Raw genomic sequence first — 18068 nt, forward strand, 5'->3', positions numbered from 1 at the left:
CTCGCTCGCTCGGGGATCTCGCCCGGAGCCGCCATTGAACCGGTTGTGCTGGACGCGGTGGGAGTGGTACTGCTGGCATTTAGCAAGTTGCACAAGAGACTCGCTGGGAAGCAAGAGCGAGACGAGCGATTTGTTTTGGCGAGACGGGGAACCTGCTCGCCCTCGTCTAACACCGCTCACCCGCTCGTGCTCGCTCGCTTGGAAGGGTCGTCTGCTCGCCTGGGACCGTACAAGCTCAGCCAGACATCCGTCGCCAGTCCGCGGACCCGTGTCACCGCTCCTTGTCCTCATCAGCAAGCTCGCCCTGTTCCCGCCCACCACACCCCGGCACGGCAGCGCAGCGCTTAGGAGACGCCTTACACGGTCTCAGAAGCAGCAGGAGGACCGGTCTCGCCGAGCGATGGACCACAGCGCGAGCGCACACCCGTCGCCCACTTCCTCGGGCGGTTTCGCTCCGAACAACGCACACAACGCCTTCCTCGACCCTTCGCTCTCGGCCCTGCATGACTTTCTCGCGAGCAACTCGACGGGCTTCCCGGGCTCGCCGCAGGATGCGGGCGGGTTGGACGGGACGGGCGGGAATGCAGCCGGCGGACACCAGGCGGCCAACTTGACCGACTTGCTGGCAGAGTTCACGACGAACGTCATGAGTCCGGATGCGTCGAGCTCGAGGGGCGGGATGGACGCGAGTGCGTTGACGCAGGGACTGATGGGTTTCGGGAACGGGATGGGAGACGGGTCGAGTCCGCATGGGATGGAGGGGCTCGCAGGCGCCAAGTCGGCGCAGGAGATCCTCCTCGAGCATCTCAAGCAGAGCTACCCGACCGCGCCCGTCGCCTCGCCCGCCTCGCAACAATCCGGCTCGCACCAGTCCTCGCCGCAAGGTCAGGCTCCTCCCATGCAGCCGCCAGGCGGCGTCGACGCGAGCGGCCAGATCGTGCCCGACTTGCAGCAACAACTGCAACAGCTTTTCGCCCAGACGGGCGTCTCGACCAGCCAGACGCCCACCCCGACTGGCCCGCCTTCCGGCTCGTACCAGCCACAACAGCAGCAGCCTCCTCACCCGCACAGCCATCACCCTTCACCCCACTCGCACTACATGCCTCCTCAGTCACCAGCGTCCTTCTCCCACCCTTCTTCGTCTCAACACGCCAGTCCGATGCCAGCGTACCCCGGCTCGGGTCACCCGTCGCCTTACCCTCAGACTTCGACCACCGGCTCTCCCTACGCCCACCAGACACAACAGCAGTCGCAATACCCTGCCCCGCCGCCCGGCTCGAGCGCGACGCCCGTCCAGCCGGTCTTTGCTCTCCCGCAAGCCCAGCTCGCCGCGCTCCTGCAGGCCCAGCAGAACGCAATCCCGATCCAGGCGCAGATGGCGGCGCTGCAGTTGATTCTCAACGCACAGCTGCAGGCGGGCGCACAGGCTCAGGCTCAGGCGCATGCACAGGCTCAGGCGCAACAGCAGGCGCAACATGCGGCGGTTCAGCAGCATCAGCATGCGCAGAATCAGCAACATGCTCAGCAGCAACACCAACAGCAGATGCAGCCGTTGCAGATGCCGCAGAACGGCGGCAGTACGGCTGGCAACAGCATCGACGGCTCGTACCGGGACAACGAGGTACGTTCCCGCTCCATTGCGGCATCTTATTGACCACGCTGACAGTCCTCTCACGCAGTTCATCTTCTCGCCCGCCATGTCGCCTATCATGACCCCTCACTCCGCCTTCACCGCCGCTTCCTCCCTCCCTCCGTCCGTCGGCCCTCTCCCCATGGTCTCGCCAGCCGACCTGTTCCCGCCCCTCACCTCTCCCGCCCTGGGCCCACAACTCTACGGCAGCGACATGCAGCCCCGTTCAGGCGCCCATCACGCGCACCGAAACTCGCTTCAAGGGCTTGTCGACGGTGTCGGCGCGCTCTCGACCCAACTTCCGCCCGGCTCGCCCACTGCCTACTTCTCGCCTCGACTTGGCCCGTCCGATGCCGGGACGAGCACGGGCGCTGGTGCAGGTCGGCGCGGAGCGAGTAGTTCGAGCAAAAAGACTCGCCCGAGCCCGCTCATCAAGCCTACGCCCGACTCAGCTTTCGACCGGCGGCGACGGAAAACGCAGTCTACCGGCGCAACGAATGGCGGTGACAAGCGGGTATCTATGGGCGGCAGCAAGAGCGCGACGAGTTCGCCGTTCTTCGGACCGCAGCAGGGCGGAAGGAACGGCGGCGGGGTCTCGTCTGCGGCTTCGTCAACGAAGGGTGGCTCGCCGAACGAGGCGGGCAACGTTTACCAGACCAACGTATCGGCCAACTCGAGCGCGAACGGCAGCGCTGCGAGCGTCGACACGCCTAGTCCCGTCGATCTGCCCGCCTCGCAACATCAGCTTCACCATGTCCACCCGCCTCCGTCGATGTACGCTGTCTGCCAAGACGGGCAGCCCATCCCCGCCCCGGCTCTCCCTTCACACGTCTTCTCTGCCCAACCGCCTACGCAGCAACAGCAGTCGGCGCAACAGTATCAACAGCAGCAGCAGCAGCAACAGTACCAGCAGCAGCAACCTTACCAGCTTGAACCGATGGGTCCGCCACCGCCGCCTTCGTCTTACAACCCCGTCACGCCCGCTTCCTTCATGAACTTCGCCTCCGACTTCAACGTCGACAGCATCTCCTCCCTCTCGCCCTCGCTCAACGCTGTCGCCAATCCTACCGGCCAGCAGTTCGAGCCGTCTTCCTCGGCCCTTTCGTCGCTGCAGAACAGCCCGGCTCTCCTCCCGCAACCCGACTCCTCCGCGCCCGTCTACGAGGAGGACTTCATGCCTCCTCCGCAGCCTTCTTCGAGCGGCAAGGCGCCAAAGACGCGCAAGACCCCCTCGGCTAAGCCGTCGCCTGCACTCAAGCCGGTCGATGCGAAGAGCAAGGGCAAGGGCAAGTCGAACTCGCCTACTGCGGCGGACGGGAGCGGCTCGTCTGGATCGTCGACGGCGACTGGGGCGAAGAAGGGTGCGAAGAAGGTCGGGCCGAGTCCTCGCATCGGACCCAGTCCCAAGATCAAGCCTCTCCTCGGCAGCGGTGCGTCTCGTTTCGGAGCCTGGCTCTCCCCGACTCTGCTGACTCTTCTTCTGTAGGCGCTGCACCCGATGCGCAAAGCCGCCTAGCCGCGAAGAGCAACTACGAGAACATCCTCGACGGACGAGGACCTGACTTGCTTGGTCTGCCTCCCTCGATGCAGTCGGAGCTGCAGACGAACGCGACACCCTCCGGCGCCACCGCCGAGACTCGTCGCTCGTCGCATAAGGTCGCCGAGCAGAAGCGCCGCGACTCGCTCAAGTTGTGCTTCGACGAGCTGCGCCGAATCTTGCCGCCTATCCTCCCGTACACCGACGAGGCGGACCGACGACCAGGTGACGGCAATGTCGGTGGACAGCGCCACGGCGAGATCGACCCGGAGAACCCGAACAAAGGTGTCAGCAAGGTCGCCTTGCTACGGCGGAGTAACGAGTACCTCGATATCCTTCGCGACCGGATCGACCGCCGCGACAAGGCCATCTCGGCTTTGCGCTCGCACATCACGCAGATGAGGGCGCAGCTCGGCATAGAGGAGCTTGGCGAAGAAGATGAGGAGGTGCCGGGCTTGGACCTTGATCTCGACAACATAGACAAGGAGGAGAAGCAGGCGGGCAACCTGGCATTCTGTGCGTTCCTGCTGCCCGTCCACTCTCGCTCCCTTGGCGTTGCTAACTCGCTCGCGCTGCAGACGAGGATCTCGACTTTGACCAAAAGGTGCCGTCCCTTGTCGCCCGAAGACCGTCCACCTCGCGCCGTTCCAACGCTGCGAACGGTGCCGAGCCCAGACCGCCGACTCGTGCGACGGGAACACGCCGCTCGGCTCGCACCGCCAAGCTTGAAGAGGCGATGGACATTGAGAAGCAGGAAGAGTTTGAATGAAGCGTTCTCTTTTGGTTCCCGGTCAGTATTCTCCGCTCCGTCATCCAGCTGTTGTTCTGTGTTATTCCTGCACCCCATCCGCAATGTTCAACTCGACGTCGACATCGTCTTTTCGCCGGCGCCGCCTCTCCTGTCTTCGGCTGATCCGACCGAGTCCGCGGACCTTTCGACCCTGTCGCGCCTCGCTTTCCTCCCTCCCTCTCACGTCCCACACGCTGGCGCTGCAACGTACATGGGTCGGCATGCTCGCGCTCGCCGACGAGACGACTCGAGCGACGGCGACTCGACTGGCTCGTCTTCCTCGCACGATTCCGACGACGAGTCGACCGCTTCCTCCCACGACCACTTGCGTCGCGAGAAAGGCGACAAGCGGGATACAGATGACAGCGATGAGGAGGACACAGTATCGGAGGCGTCGAGCGTTTGTCATTCCCTTCGCGCTTCGCCAGCCCAGATTTGACCTTCCTCCGACAGAGCGACGATTCCGACGATGTACATCACCATCGACATCGACGAAAGAAGCGGACAGAGATAACTTGGTTGGGTGTCGGCGGGGCCGTCCTGCTTCTCGCGCTCGTCGTCGGCATCGTTTTCGCGACGAAGTCCTCTTCTGCTGGCTCTCCATCTGCCAGCTCGTCGTCTCCGGCGGGAGGGAGCAGTGATAGTGGAGCGGGCGGTGCTGGGGGAGGCGACAATCCGACGACGGATCTCGCGACGGATCCGACCGTGCGTTCGTTCTTCTGCGATTTCCCATTTACGCTGACAGACGTTTCTCGCAGGGTTCTCCTGTATTGCAGGACATTCCTTCATCGGGGAGCGCTAGCGCTACCGCTACCGCGCCCGCCAGCTCTGGCAGTCCCGCCGCGAGCGCCGGACCTTCCCAAGGCTCGTCGAAAAGTTCCGCAGCGACGCCTGCGGCTTCGCAACCTGCAGGAGGAGGAGGTCCGTACAAGCTTGTCACAACGTACGCTGGCACCACCTTCTTCGATGGCTGGACGTTCTGGGATACGGCAGGTTCGTCTTGCGTTGATTCGTCCTGACGAGGAGGCAAGGTTGCTGAACCTCGTCGCTGCAGACCCGACGCATGTGCGTTCGTGTCGCCGCCTCGCGATAATGGGAGCCTCGCTGACTTCAGATCGCAGGGCCAAGTCACCTACCTCAGCTCGAGCGCCGCGACGAGCAACAAGTTGATTTCGACGAGTGCCAAGTCCGCTGTCATGGTCAGCTTCCTTCCCTTCCCTGCATATTCTCCTACTCACGAGCATGTGCAGAGAGTGGACAACACGACGAAACTGGCGAGCGGAGCGCCTCGCAACTCCATTCGGTTGCACTCGAAGGACGCGGTCAAGATCAACTCGCTCATTATCGCTGATATCCTTCATATGCCGACCGGCTGTGCAAGTGCGTGCGCTCCAGTTCACTCGCGATCTGCTTGCTGATGTTCCTCGGTCGTGCAGCTTGGCCAGGTAATTCCCCTTTCTTCGCTTTACGCGCCGCCTGACCGGCTCCTGTTCCCGTCCACTGACCTGTGAGCTGAGGTTCCACAGCGTGGTGGAGTAACGGACCCAATTGGCCCGCCGGAGGCGAGATGTGCGCCCCCGACCTGCTGCCGTCTCTCGTATTTAACGCTTTCCCCTCGCAGCGACATCGTCGAGCAGGTGCACGAAGCGACAGTCAACCAGTACACGCTGCATGTCAACGACTCGGACTGCAAGCGAGCAAGCAGCCCCGACATCACCGGTACAGCGGTTGCAGCCAAGTGAGTTTGCCTTGCGCGTCCTCGCCTTGAGCCGTAAGCTGAGCGTTTCATCCTCAGCGACGACTGCAACGCCCACACCAAGGGCAACACCGGCTGCTCGTACAGCGAGACGGCGTCCAACTCGTACGGCGCTCCCTTCAACAAAGCCGGCGCGCCCTGCTCACTCCTTCCTGCCTCTCGACTACGACTAACTCCTCCGTCTTGCAGGCGGCGGTGTCTTCGCCACACTCTTCTCCAGCGACGCCATCAGCATCTGGTTCTGGTCGCACGGCGGGACCGACTTGCCGAAGAATATCGCGAGCGGTGCGCCTGACATGTCGACTTGGGGCAAACCAAGCGCGAGGTGGCCGAAGAGCTCGTGCGATATCGGCAAGTACTTCCAAGACCAGTGAGTCGGCGGAAGTGTGATCCTCGCAACGAGTCGTCGTTGACAGCCTCGCTCGTTGACCGGCAGGACCCTCATCTTCGGTGCGCTCGCTTCCGCTCCCGCCAGATAGCACACATATGAGCTGACTTCGTGCTGCTCGACGTCCTAGACACAACGCTGTGGTACATCCTCCTCTTTTCCGCAAGTTGCGGGAGAAGCTGGACTGACTTCCTTCTCGTTGCGCCTCCATATCAGCGGCGACTGGGCTGGCGCAGTGCGTCGCCGCACCTTCCATCTTGCGAGCCTCCAGAGCACGACTGAGACTTGTCCTCCGCAGGTCTGGCCGTCCGAGTGCTCTGCCAAAGCGCCAACTTGCGCAGACTACGTCGCCGACCCGACGCACTTCAATGACGCCTGGTGGGAGGTTGCGAGTATCAAGGTGTATTCGATTTAGCGCAACAGCAGCAATGTACGAGGTCTATAGAGCCAGTCGAGGAGAGCGAGCGAGAGCAGGGTGCGGAAGAGGCGGGACGAAGCGGGAGCGGTTGCCACTTGGTTGGTCAGACTTGTAGACCTCCGTAGAGTCTCGCGAGAGCGTCGCAGAGCCAGCCCGTCGAGGGGTGTGAACTGTCTCCGCCGACAGACGAGCAGCCTCTTCATCTTCGCCCAGCGCAACCAGCCCACAACACACCGCAGCGATGGCCATTGCACCAATCACCGGCATGCTTAGGAAGCACGTGAGTCCCATCGCACTCTGCGCAGCGCGCCCTGCCGCCGTCGAGACCAACAACGACTGACGAGACCATCCTCCCCGATCCGCTCCTCTCCCTCTTCCCGACATTCGCCTGGCCCGCCGTGCTCTCCTGACTGCTGCATCTACCCCTGCGAACCGACTGCAACCTGCTTGCGGCCTCCCCGACTTGCGACGCCAGCTCCTCACCAACCTCTCCATCGGCCTTGGCGGTGGTGTCGTTGGTGCGTCCTGATTCCTTGCTGGGTAGCTCATGATGCACGCAAGCTAACCTTGGATTGTGCCCACAGCCGGCTACGCGTTCTGGTCAGTTGCGGGCGCAGAATCAACGGCACACCTCCCTCCGTCCTTCCACTGCCGCTGACCTCCCTTCATGGTGCACAGGTACGGCGTCCACCTGCCCAACGTCCGCAACCGCGACGCGTGGTACCTCGCCTACCAGGAGAACAAGGCGAAGGCGGAGTCGGAGTAGACGGGTGTCGAGGATGGCCAACGGGAAGTCTCGGAGGTTGGCAATGGATGAATGGCCTTTTCGTGACCTTCCGGCCTTGTCGGCTCGACTGTCGAGTGACGATGGCGCTATGAGGAGCGAACGACGTCGCCCGCTGGCGGGTTGGCGGGCCAAGCTGAATTAGGAGGAGGAGGACGAGGTCGACGTGCTTGCGGCCTCTCTCCTTTCCCCTTTGACCCCGCCGCCGCAGCCGCCTTCCTACGACCAGCGTCCTTGACGACTGTATGGATCGGCGCAGCTGGACCTCGACGACTACCGGGCCACGCCTGCATGTGCGGGCCTCAGCGACCGCTTCTCCCATCTCCGCCTTCGCTTCTCCTTCTCTCGATCACACGCCATTCTCCGGCTCCCACGCTACCGACAGATCAGTCCCCGGTCCGCGCCTCGCTCATGCTCGAACCGACACCGACTTCTCCGCGCGGGGTATTGGCAGGCCTCAGAAGGAGCAGGATGGAGTCGGCGGTATGGCTGACTGAGGCGCTCCTGCTGGTTCTCCTTCTTCCACTACACTTAAGCGCTCGAACGGACAAGCTAGTATGGCCATCGCTCCGATTCACGGCATGCTGCGGCGCTCGGTGCGGTCTGCTCGCAGCGCTCCTACTCTTCTGCTGGCTCACCATCGCGCCGTCGTCCTTCTCCTTCATGACAGGCCATCAAGCACGTCACACTCGGTATCTCAAGCGGTCTAGCAGGCGGCTACATTTTCTGGCGAGTCCCGCCTCCTTCCTGCCCCTCAGGCTTGGCTCACCTTCCTTGCTTGCCGACGCAGGTACGGCTGGCACATCCCCCAAGGTGAGCCCTCCGTTCTCTGACAGCTCACACGCGCTGGAGTTCGGGCAGGACCCTCGAAAAACGAGATCGACTGAGACTTTTGCTCTATTCGTACGACCTTGCCCCGCCCACTGTCCTCGCACCCCTCGATGACCGACGACGACGTTTGCTTGACGATTTGGTGGCAGTGCGGCGCCGAGATGAGTGGTATTTGGAGCAGGAGAGGCGGAAGCAGGCTGGAGAAGCGTAGACCGGCTGACTGGCATAGACGGTTGGCGAGGGACAGGCTGCGCGCTCGGATCTTTCGCGGCTATCCAAGCATCCGTTGACAGCAGAGCGAGAGAAGATGTCCTTTCGGCACAGATCCGATGCGGATTGTGCTTCAGATTCCCCAGACTCTCCCCTAAGCCGCTCTACGACAGACTCGCGCCAACAAAGTTCGGCGCAGCGCAAACACCCTTGTCCGTAACAATCTTGTGCACCTTGCCCGACTCCTTGTCGACCCACGCCGCATCCTTGTTCTCGAGCGTGGTGAACCCGGGCTGGACAGTCTCGAAGATCTTCTTCTTCGGGTTGAGCAGGTCGAGAGGTTGCTTGTCGGCGAAGCCTTCGAAGTAGACGCGGTCGCCTGGCTGAGAGCCTGCGGGAGGGTTGACGAACTCGACGCCGCCGTCCTTGCCGTCGGGCGAGGTGGCCTGCGAGGAGCTGTCAAGTCAGCACAGCGGGGGGTCTCGGGAGGTGCTACGAGTCGACGCACGCAGAGGACCATGGCGAACGACTTGACACCGCGCACTGGAGTCGCAAGTCCCGGTCAGCTCCGTCGGAGTCGAGGAAAGAGGAGGAGAACGCACTGCTTGCGGGCTTCAGGTTGCAGACAGTGATGAGGGTAGCGTTGCACACTGCGAGGTGAAGCTGGTAAGCGGTGCTCCGGTCAAGGAGGGGACTCGAGCGGACTCACTCTCGTCGAGGGTCTTGTACTTGACGAGACCCGAGACGACCGTACGGGGCTCGGCTTCGCCAACGTCAATTTGCTCGACGTAGAGCGAGTCGGCGTCCGGGTGGACCTTGACTGCGAGAGGACGAAGGATACGAGTGAATTCACACCGCTTCAAGCCGATCAAGTTACGACGTTAGCCAGCAACTCACCGTCAACGATCTTGCCGACACGGAGATCGACCATCCAAGGCGCAGGTGCCTCAGCGACCGGCGCAGGCGCAGCGGGCTTCTTCTCCTTGGGCGACTTCTCCTTCTTCTCACCCTTGGGCTTCTTCTCGCCCTCTCCCGGCGCCGCAGCCTTGGCCTTCTGTTCGCCCTTGACCTTGTCACTCTTAATCTTCTCGACCGGCGCCTGTTTGACCTCAGCAGCCGGAGCAGGGGCGGCAGCCTCGCCAGCCTTGGGCTTCTTCACCTTCGCATCGGGCTTGATCTCGACGACGGGGACGTTGTTGACGTCGATGGAGACGACGGATGGAGAGAAGGTGGCGGAGCGGGCGAGGGCGGTCGAGACGAGTGGGAGGTGCTGGATGTGGTCGAAGTGACGGGTGAGAGCGGGGTGAGAGAGGAGGGTCGAGTGGGAAGCCTGGGCCTGTGTAAGCTCGCATATGTCAGTAGCGTTCGATAGCTTCAAGAGACGATAGTGCTGACCATGTACGGGTGGACGGCTGCAAAGATGCCCAAGTCGCCCGCAGTGAAAGTCTCGCCCGCAACGTACGTCTTTGAGGTGAGCTCAGCATCGACAGCCTGAGCAGGAGCGTGCGTCAGCAAACTGTCAACGATAGCAAAGCTACAGGGAACGCACCTTGAGCTCCTCCGGCTTCTCGACGTCGAGCTCCTCGACCTTCTTCAGCCAGTTCTTTGCCTGCGTCTGCTGCTCCTCCAAGGCACCGAGTGCATCATTCGTCTTCCCTGCCGCCTCGAAGAGCTGGGAAGCGACGTCTGCAAGCGAGGTGACCTCCGAAGAACCGGTCGAGAGGGAGACCTGGCGAATGTAGGCGAGTGTGGGTCAGCGCCAGGCGCGAGAAGAGCAGCGACTGGCTGGGACGCACCTTGTCGCCCTGCTGGACGGTTAAGTCGGGCACGTACTGGCCGTAGACCTCGTTGATGAGGGTCGCAGCTCGTCCGGCAGGAGTCGAGGAGGAGAGGGTGAGCGAGGGAGCCATTCGAGCTGCGGAAGTTGACAGGTGTCTGTGTAGGGCACTCGAGAGTCCAGCAGCGGTTCTAGCGAGCATGCACCGGCACTCGGGAGCGCTGGCGAGCGAGTTGGCAGAGGGAGACCTCGTCGCGGAATCCTCTGCCATCTCACTGCTCTGCGACTCGCTCGCAACCGCACCAGGCAGCATGTTGAGCCGGTCACTAGGTGGGTAGGAGTTCACGAACACATAGAGCTAACCGCCAGCTCACCGGGTGCCGTCGTTCTCGCGCAGCTTCATCGTCGCGCTTGATCGCCTCGACCTCGCGGACAGCGGCGTGTACGGCGTGTGCAGGGCAGCAGGGTGCGGCACGGGCATTCTCGGCGGCAGCAGCACGGCGAGCAGAGTCGTCGCTTCCTGGACCGCTTCCTCACTACGCCCACCCGAACGCCCTCACTTCCCAGCCTCTCCCTCAATCGTCTGCCTCTGCGTGAGTCCTGCGTTACTCTGCCGATGTGTGAGCGCCGTTGTAGCTGACCCTGAAGTGCCCCCGCGCAGCTCTGAACTCTCCGCTCTCGCCCTCCTCCGCTCCCAACCCTCTCACTACATCGTCGCCCTGTTCATGGGCAAACGCTACATCCTCGCGCCCGGCGACGTCCTCACAGTTCCCAATCTCAAGAACACCAAGGTCGGCGACCGCCTCGCCCTGACCCGCATCCTCGAAGTCGGCTCGCGCGACTACACCCTCCGCGCTGGCCAGGACCGCATGCATCCCGCCGCGACAGCTGCGATCGCCTCCTCTGCCCAACTCGCCGCCAACAAGGTGCCGATCACCCTCCGACCACCGATGACCCGCGTTATCAACGTCGACGGCGTCCCGCGCGACTGGCAGCGACACCCCGACAGCCTGCCGTACCTCTCGCAGGACGTCGTCCAGGCCGACATGACGGTCCTCGAGCACACCAAGGGCAAGCAGTTTACGGTTGAGAAGTTCAAGAAGCGCAAGGGGTACCACCGGACCCTCCGCTTCAAGCTGGGTTTCACCAAACTCCGCGTCGGCGACATCAAGCTGGGCCAGGCGTGAGCGATCGTCTCGCTGAGGTGCGCACAATCTGACTTGTGCAGTTCGTCGCCGTGGCTGACCCTTGCTTGCGTTTTCTAGACTCCGCCCAGTAGAAGGAGACCCGCACCTGCATTGTACCATTTTCGTTCAGCCATTCTCCGCGCTTCGTTCTGCGCGGTCTGCAGCACTGTCTACTGCTCAGGAAAGCCGTCCCCAGCCATTCCAGCAAGCGAACATTTCGTTCGTGGCCAGCGCGAACCAGGCGCGCCTCCTCCTTGATCGTTCTCGCTCGTCCACACGCTTGCTTCGAGCCAGACTGCCGCTGGGGCTGCCACAATGAGCATCGCAGCCAATCTGATCCGACCAGTCGTCATCTGCGGTGCGCTCGTCCCGTCTCTCGCGCCCCGCTCACTCCGCCAGACCAACGAGCTGATCCTGCTCTCCACCGCCCCGTTCGACTCGCTGTGATTGCTGGGACTGGTTGGGACGGATACAGGCCCGTCTGGAACGGGCAAGAGCACCCTCTTGAAGAAGCTCTTTGTCGAGTTCCCCGACCGCTTTGGGTTCAGCGTCTCCCGTGCGTCCGTTCTCCTCCTTCCGTTCAAACGCGGGCGAATCTAACACATCGAGTCTCTACTCGCACAGATACCACGCGCGCGCCGCGACCAGGCGAGGAGAACGGCACCTCGTACCACTTTGTCACACGCGAGCAATTCCTCGACCTCGTCAAGGCGGACGGCTTCATCGAGCATGCCGAGTTCAGCGGGAACATGTACGGCACGAGTGTCAAGGCGGTGGAGGATGTCAAGAAGGGCGGCAAGATGTGCATCTTGGACATTGATACCCAGGTGCGCCTCTCTCGCTCAAACACCTCCGTTGAAGAATAGCTGACGAGTAGGCTGTGATCAACAGGGCGTCAAGCTCATCAAGAAGAACCACCCCTACCTGAACCCGCTCTACGTCTTCATCTCGCCTCCCTCGCTCTCCTCCCTCAAGACCCGCCTAACCGGGCGCGGCACCGAATCCGAGCAGTCCATGTCCGCACGACTCGCAGCAGCAGTTGGCGAGCTCGACTACGCCAAGAGCGGCGCGTTCGATGTCGTCGTTGTCAACGACGACCTCGAGCGGGCGTACAACGTGTTGAAGCAGGTTATCATCGAGGGAAAGACGGAGGCGGGAGACAAGCTGCCTGATTTCGAGGACAAGTAGATGTGCGAGGGCTAGCGGTGCATTCAGACACTCTCTTATCGGGGCAACCAGCGGAGGCCGCGATGTGACGCGTTTTAGCTTGCACTCGCTCGTCCGTTTCGCCTACGACAAGTCGACATCGCTGCGAGCGTACAGGCGGAACGACTTGTCGTACTGTCCGCCGGCGATGAAACGTGCATCTGCGGGAGACGAAGCAAAGTGAGCGAACGAGGAGGAAAAACCGGCTCGACGAGCGATACGCACCGCTCGAGATGTCCACGCTCATCACCTTGCCCGCCTGGTCGTTCGACATGCTCCTGACGAGCTGCCAATCGTCCGCACTCCAAACCTTGATGTACCCGTCGAACCCGCACGAGACGAGGAACGACCCGGCGACAGGGAAGTCAGGCTTCTCGCCTTCTCCTCCCTCGCTCGTCCCGTCCGGCTTCGCCTCTGCGTCTCCGCTCGCATCGGGGTCGGCCGACCCGCCGTCCGAGAAGATGGGCAAGTCCTTGAACGCCCGAGGGAGGTCCGTGAGCGGGTATGCGCCAGCTTTCGGAGGCGCCTGGAAGAACTTGAGGTCCGAGATGGCGGATTTGTGACCTGGGATCGTGCAGATTGCTTGGTGCATGCGCAGGTCCCAGATACGGATCGTGTCGTCGTTCGAGCCGGTCGCGACTTGGTATCTGCGAAGGAAAGGACAGGTCAGCAGGATGCTAGCGAGAGGCAGATGGATACGCACCCGTTGGGCGAGAACTCGACGGAGAGAATGTCGCGACTGTGGCCGGAGAGGACGGAGACGGTCCGACCTGACCGGAGGTCCCAGACTCGAGCAATAGCGTCGAGTCCTCTGTAGGCGTGAGAGGTCAGCAGCTGTTATGCAACAACAACAGAGAGACGGAGAAATCACCCAGAAGCCACCAAAGCGCCGTCCTGCTGGAACGCGATAGCGTAGACCTCCTTGCTGTGGCCCTCCTGCAGTAACAGCTCTCCGCCCGTCTCGACGTCCCACAATCGCCACGTCTCGTCGTACGAAGCCGAGCCGAGATAGCGGCCGGAAGGGTGGAAGGCGATGCGGCAGACGCGGTTGTCGTGGCCTGTCAAGGTCCGGAGGGAGTTGTCGCTACGAGGAGGCAAAGGTTAGCTCGGTGGAAGCGGGGCAGAGCGGATGGACTCACTTCTCGAGATCCCACAGCTTGATCACATTGTCAGCACCGCTTGTCGCAAAGTTGACGGCCGTTGCGCTCTGCGAGAGAGTCGCGTCCGGATGCCATGCAACTCCTCCTATCCGCTCTTTGTGACCTGTATGCGCATAATTTGTCAGCCGTAGAGCTCATTGAGACTGACGTGAAGACACACCCTTCAACACCCTGATCTCCTTGCACGCCGGAACACTCCACAGCTTCGCCTGTCCCGTCCAGGAGCCCGTCAAAAGCATCGACGAGTCGGGCGAGAAGCGCAGCGCCGAGATGGCGCGAGTGTCGCCGATCTGAGAGCCGAGGTTGGTGAAGCTGGAGAGGTTGTCAAAGATGGCTTTGCGGACGTCCATGAGCCGGGCGAGCGGGACAGTCGCGTCCAACCGTTGCCGCGCGAGTCGTCGTCGTGCCCTGCCCGAGAATGACTCGTCAGCACAGCAAGAGAGTCGGCAGCAAGACGCAGGAACGCACCTCGGCAGCGAGTACTCTGCAATGTCCCTCCTCGCCTTCTTCAGCGCTGCCGTACCCTCCGTGTAGAACTCCTCGTCCTTCTCGTCCTCTTCCTCGCCCTCTGATGCACTCTCCTCCTGCTCCTCGATGTCCATCGCTTCGCCCCTCTCCAGCCGCGCCTTTGCAATCAAGTCCCGCAACCGATCTCGCCTGTCTGCCGGGCCCTCACCGAACAGCGTGATGGGCTCGCCGAGCTCGCGCAGCCGTGCACGCACTTCTCCATCGTTCGTCGGGAGCGCAATCTTGCGCGCCAGCTTCTTGCGGTCGAGTTCGCTGAGCAGTCGGGCCGTCTCTGGATGCGAGGCGGAGGTCGCGAGGTCGACCTCGCGCGACTCGATGTCGTCAAAGTCGATGTCCATGGATGCCATGGTAGGTCACTGGGCTTGTTCGGCGCTTCTCGAGGGCGTGACGCGAAGATGAGGGTTGTCGGGCGATGAGTAGAGGTGGAGGAGGAGAGGGCGGGGCGGGCGGGATGGGCTGGTCGAGCGGAGTCTAAGCAAGCTCCTGTAAGCCCAGCAAGCTCGCAACTGGCAGGAAATACGAGCGAGAGGTAAAGCGAAGCAAGTTGACCTCTTCGAGGAAGCGATGTGAGGAAGTGTGCAATGTTACACCAGCTTGTACCCAGAAAGAAAGGAAGGGAATAGACGGATGAACGAGGGAAACGGCAGACGGACGCGCTAGACATGACAGAACGGAATATGAGAGAGAAGACACGGAGTCGAGAGGAGGTGAGGAGGGGACGAGGAGGACCGCCTGGGTCTGACGAAGGGGTGTCCCTGGTGCGTGGTCGAGAGCGATGCGAGTGTGCGTCAGCTGGTGGGTCAAGCATGGGCGAAGACGAAAGGATGCGAGCGAATGTAGCGAGGAATGCACAAGTATCGAGAGGGGAAATGGGAAAAGATCTATGGCGAATGTGTATGTAGTCGAGCGGCGGAAGAGATCGTAGGGCGGTGCCTCCTTCAGCGGTTGCTCCGGCCGAGCGAACCCCAGATGCCCTTGGAGATGGCGCCGAGGAGGTCTCGAGCGGTGCCGGCAACGTTGATGCCTGCTCCGACGCCACCTGCCACGCCGTTCAGCTCGTCGTCGTCAGCGCCGTACTGGTAGTCGTGGTCGGCCTGCGGAACGCGACTCGAGTCGGAACTTGCGCGGCGAAGCGATCCCTCCATCGACGAGCGAGATGCCGAGTCGTCGCGGTCCGACGATGCCCGTGCGGCACGGAGGAGCGACTGACGGGCGTACGAGAGGGACGACGACGAGGGTGAGCGCTTCAGCATGCCGCTCCCGCCGCCAGACGAGTCGCTCTCGGTCGGCGTCGAGGTTGCACCCGATGAAGAGCCGCTGCCGATCGAGTCAGATCCAGCAGACTGCTCAGCGACGGCCGTAGTCGTAGCCGTCGAAGGCGAGGGGTTGCGAAGTCGCGGACCGGACGAGGTGCGCTGGTGGCCGAGGCCGGTCGACGTCGGTGCGGAAGGCTGGGGCGGAGAAGGCGAAGCGGGCGAGGTAACGATGGGAGGAGAGACAGGTGCGGGCGGAACGCTCGCTTTGGGCGGGACGACGATGGGCGACGGTCGGTCCGCCGTCCTCCCCTTGGTCTCCTCCTTTTGCTCCGGATGCCGCTCAAAGTCCGTCTTCTTCACCTCTGCCGAGTCGTCGACGGTAGCAGGCACGGCATCGATGTCCTCAACACGCGCATCGTCGTCCTCATCATCCGTCGCGGCGCCAAGCGACTGATACCGCCTTGCCGGACTCGTTGTCCCAAACGTCGGGCTCGTCGGCGTGACAGGACCCGCTCCGAACGAGCCAAGCGAGCCCATCGAATCTACGCTCGAGCTCGTGACGATTCGTCCGAGTCCAGCCGCAACGCCCGACGGGGCAGGAGGCGGGCTGAGGTTGCCGGCGCCCGTGTCACGCACAGGGTAGGTAGGCGACTCGCTCGCCGACTCGGGGACGTCGGGCAGACCGTACGCGCCTCGGCTGTTCATGACCGAGCTGAGCGAGTCGTACGAGCCGACTTTCCACGACGGCTGGATCGCAATCGGCGCAGCCGCTCCTGCACTCGAGCAGCCTGACCGTGCAGCTGCAGCCGCAGTGGCGTACGACGCGTTGGGCGGCGAGTAAGAGGTCGGCGAGATGCTCGAGCTGCCTCTCCTCGAACTCCCTTCGCGCTCGAGCGAACTCGAGCTTCCGCGGCTCGCGCTCCGCCCACGCTCGTTCTCCTCGAACGACGCGCTGTGCCGGCCCATACTCGGTCGCACATGAGCGGGAATGGCAGTCGCAACCGCTTGAATACCGACGGGAGGAGACGAGGCAGCGAGAGGCGGCGAAGGGGCAGAGGCGTTCGAAGGGCTAGTCGAGGCGGACGAAGCAGTCGAGTCGACTGAGGCTTCACGCGATCTGCCGCCCTTGAGCGCGCTTCGTCGAGGCGGGTTGGCTTCGCGCGAAGTCGGCGCAGGGTTGTACGGGCCGCGCTGGGAGACCGACGCGACCTGGACAGAGGAAGACGAGGGCGAGGTCGTCGTCGAAGTCGTGGCCGAGGACGAAGGCGACTGCGACGAGGAAGACGAAGGGAGGGTGTCGCGGTAGTGCGGGATCGAGCTGGTCGTCGCCTGGTACTGCGGGTCGAGCGTCCCGCTACCAGGATGGTACGGGCTGTTAGGCGAGTAAGGTCCTCCGCCGAGGTACGAGCTCGACTCGCTGACAGTTCCCCCGCGGTAGTTGTTGTGACTGCCGCCGATGAGGTGCGTCGAGCCATACTGCGCCATATCGTACTCGTCGCCGATGCCGACATCCGGTCCTGCGCCCGCCGCGCCAGTAAAGTAATCAAAGCCCATCGCGTAGTCGTCCTCGTCCTCTGCGTCCCACTGGCTCCGCATCGCCGACCCTGGACTCGAGTAGTCGTACATGACTCGCCGGCCCGCAGCCTGCTGCTGCTGCCTCGCCTGGTCGTCTGGACCCGCCGCTCCTCCTGCTCCCGCTCCAGCTCCGTAAGGCGCCGTCTCGACGTGCTCCTGTCCGAACGAGCCGCCCGAGCCAGGCGGACTCGCAGCGCCCTCGTCGTACTCGGTCGGATCCGAGCTGAAGACGACCGCGGGCGACGGCGCAGGATACAGCTCGACGCTCTTGAGCGTCGTCGGACCAAGGCGAGCGATCGTGTGCGGCTCCTTCGGCGCAGGCGGTCTCGCAAACGGATGCTGGCGCGGACTTCGCGCTCCGAACGTCAAGACGTCGTCGTCATCATCGTCGTCTTCCGAGTCGGACGAAGTCTGCGTCGAGTACGTCCGCGCGTCCTCGGACGAGTCGATCGCGATGCACTGCTCGACGCGGTGATTGAACGAGATGTGGCGGCGGTCCTTTTTCCGCTGTGCGCGGAGGAGGAAGGTGCTCGCGGAGGACGAGTCTGACGCTGCGCTGCGTTCGGGCGAGGACGAGCCGGGCGAATGGACGGGCGACGAGCGCTTCGTGCGGCGGTTGAGCGAGTTGAGTCGGACGAGGTGCGAGTCGGACCGGGCGTGGTGGACCGAGATCGTCGCCTGGTCCTCGAAGTCCATCGAGAGGTGCTCGACATCGGGCGAGGTCGGCTGGCCCTGGGGCATGAGGATGTCGCTCAACGACCGGTACTTGAGAATCGGCTTCGTCTTGAGCTCCTTGGCGAGCTTGCGCGCTCGTGTCCCGCCGCCTTCAGATGCGTTGCGCGACAACCGTGCGCCCGTAGCGGCGGTCGGCGCGCGAGTCGGTGTCGGACTAGGCGGGACCTTTGTCGCAGTCGGTGTCGCAGCAATAGGTGACCCGCGGCCGTCCTCCTTCTTCTCCGCCTTTTTGCTCGGTGACGGAGACTTGCTCGCATCGAGAGGTCGGAGCGACTCGAGGCCGAGGCGGGCGTTGGGGGG

At 63.0% G+C, this 18068-nt stretch overlaps 9 protein-coding genes across 9 annotated transcripts in view; 6 read left to right on the forward strand and 3 right to left on the reverse strand.

Moving 5' to 3' along the window:
* Nucleotides 1–400: 400 nt before the first annotated feature.
* RHTO_00753 (transcription regulator) lies at nt 401–3936 on the forward strand (the record flags this gene model as incomplete). The annotated part of the gene is made up of 4 exons (XM_016414437.1): nt 401–1621; nt 1680–3060; nt 3117–3683; nt 3746–3936. 4 exons carry the CDS (start codon nt 401–403, stop codon nt 3934–3936), a joined length of 3360 nt encoding a protein of 1119 aa, XP_016273593.1.
* Nucleotides 3937–4168: 232 nt separating this feature from the next.
* Nucleotides 4169–6516, forward strand: RHTO_00754 (glycoside hydrolase family 16 protein; the record flags this gene model as incomplete). Its single annotated transcript, XM_016414438.1, has 15 exons — nt 4169–4357; nt 4411–4662; nt 4716–4950; nt 5012–5022; nt 5079–5156; nt 5208–5337; nt 5394–5402; nt 5484–5526; nt 5579–5695; nt 5753–5818; nt 5934–6083; nt 6150–6163; nt 6232–6244; nt 6318–6336; nt 6400–6516. 15 exons carry the CDS (start codon nt 4169–4171, stop codon nt 6514–6516), a joined length of 1443 nt encoding a protein of 480 aa, XP_016273594.1.
* A 244-nt stretch (nt 6517–6760) lies between these two features.
* On the forward strand, nt 6761–7285 carry RHTO_00755 (cytochrome c oxidase, subunit VIIa; the record flags this gene model as incomplete). Its single annotated transcript, XM_016414439.1, has 4 exons — nt 6761–6799; nt 6995–7037; nt 7104–7119; nt 7198–7285. The coding sequence occupies 4 exons, from the start codon at nt 6761–6763 to the stop codon at nt 7283–7285; spliced, it is 186 nt and encodes a 61-aa protein (XP_016273595.1).
* A 599-nt stretch (nt 7286–7884) lies between these two features.
* RHTO_00756 (cytochrome c oxidase, subunit VIIa) lies at nt 7885–8345 on the forward strand (the record flags this gene model as incomplete). Its single annotated transcript, XM_016414440.1, has 4 exons — nt 7885–7899; nt 7974–8032; nt 8094–8116; nt 8284–8345. The coding sequence occupies 4 exons, from the start codon at nt 7885–7887 to the stop codon at nt 8343–8345; spliced, it is 159 nt and encodes a 52-aa protein (XP_016273596.1).
* Nucleotides 8346–8508: 163 nt separating this feature from the next.
* On the reverse strand, nt 8509–10254 carry RHTO_00757 (tRNA binding protein; the record flags this gene model as incomplete). The annotated part of the gene is made up of 8 exons (XM_016414441.1): nt 8509–8790; nt 8853–8887; nt 8947–8994; nt 9054–9164; nt 9242–9680; nt 9740–9835; nt 9894–10073; nt 10141–10254. The coding sequence occupies 8 exons, from the start codon at nt 10252–10254 to the stop codon at nt 8509–8511; spliced, it is 1305 nt and encodes a 434-aa protein (XP_016273597.1).
* A 67-nt stretch (nt 10255–10321) lies between these two features.
* On the forward strand, nt 10322–11308 carry RHTO_00758 (mitochondrial large subunit ribosomal protein L49; the record flags this gene model as incomplete). The annotated part of the gene is made up of 3 exons (XM_016414442.1): nt 10322–10451; nt 10519–10714; nt 10783–11308. 3 exons carry the CDS (start codon nt 10322–10324, stop codon nt 11306–11308), a joined length of 852 nt encoding a protein of 283 aa, XP_016273598.1.
* Nucleotides 11309–11623: 315 nt separating this feature from the next.
* RHTO_00759 (guanylate kinase) lies at nt 11624–12496 on the forward strand (the record flags this gene model as incomplete). The annotated part of the gene is made up of 4 exons (XM_016414443.1): nt 11624–11666; nt 11784–11864; nt 11933–12135; nt 12200–12496. The coding sequence occupies 4 exons, from the start codon at nt 11624–11626 to the stop codon at nt 12494–12496; spliced, it is 624 nt and encodes a 207-aa protein (XP_016273599.1).
* Nucleotides 12497–12598: 102 nt separating this feature from the next.
* On the reverse strand, nt 12599–14549 carry RHTO_00760 (U4/U6 small nuclear ribonucleoprotein PRP4; the record flags this gene model as incomplete). The annotated part of the gene is made up of 7 exons (XM_016414444.1): nt 12599–12675; nt 12740–13161; nt 13218–13325; nt 13386–13598; nt 13654–13777; nt 13835–14082; nt 14143–14549. 7 exons carry the CDS (start codon nt 14547–14549, stop codon nt 12599–12601), a joined length of 1599 nt encoding a protein of 532 aa, XP_016273600.1.
* Nucleotides 14550–15140: 591 nt separating this feature from the next.
* RHTO_00761 (uncharacterized protein) overlaps nt 15141–18068 on the reverse strand; it is a gene marked incomplete at both ends in the record, with an annotated part of 3217 nt that continues 289 nt past the window's right edge. The window contains one exon of the mRNA XM_016414445.1: nt 15141–18068. This exon is cut by the window's right edge and continues 90 nt beyond it. Within this exon, the coding sequence (XP_016273601.1) occupies nt 15141–18068 (2928 nt within the window).

Source organism: Rhodotorula toruloides (genome assembly GCF_000320785.1).
Source record: "Rhodotorula toruloides NP11 unplaced genomic scaffold Scaffold10, whole genome shotgun sequence".
Taxonomy (NCBI): Eukaryota; Fungi; Basidiomycota; class Microbotryomycetes; order Sporidiobolales; family Sporidiobolaceae; genus Rhodotorula; species Rhodotorula toruloides.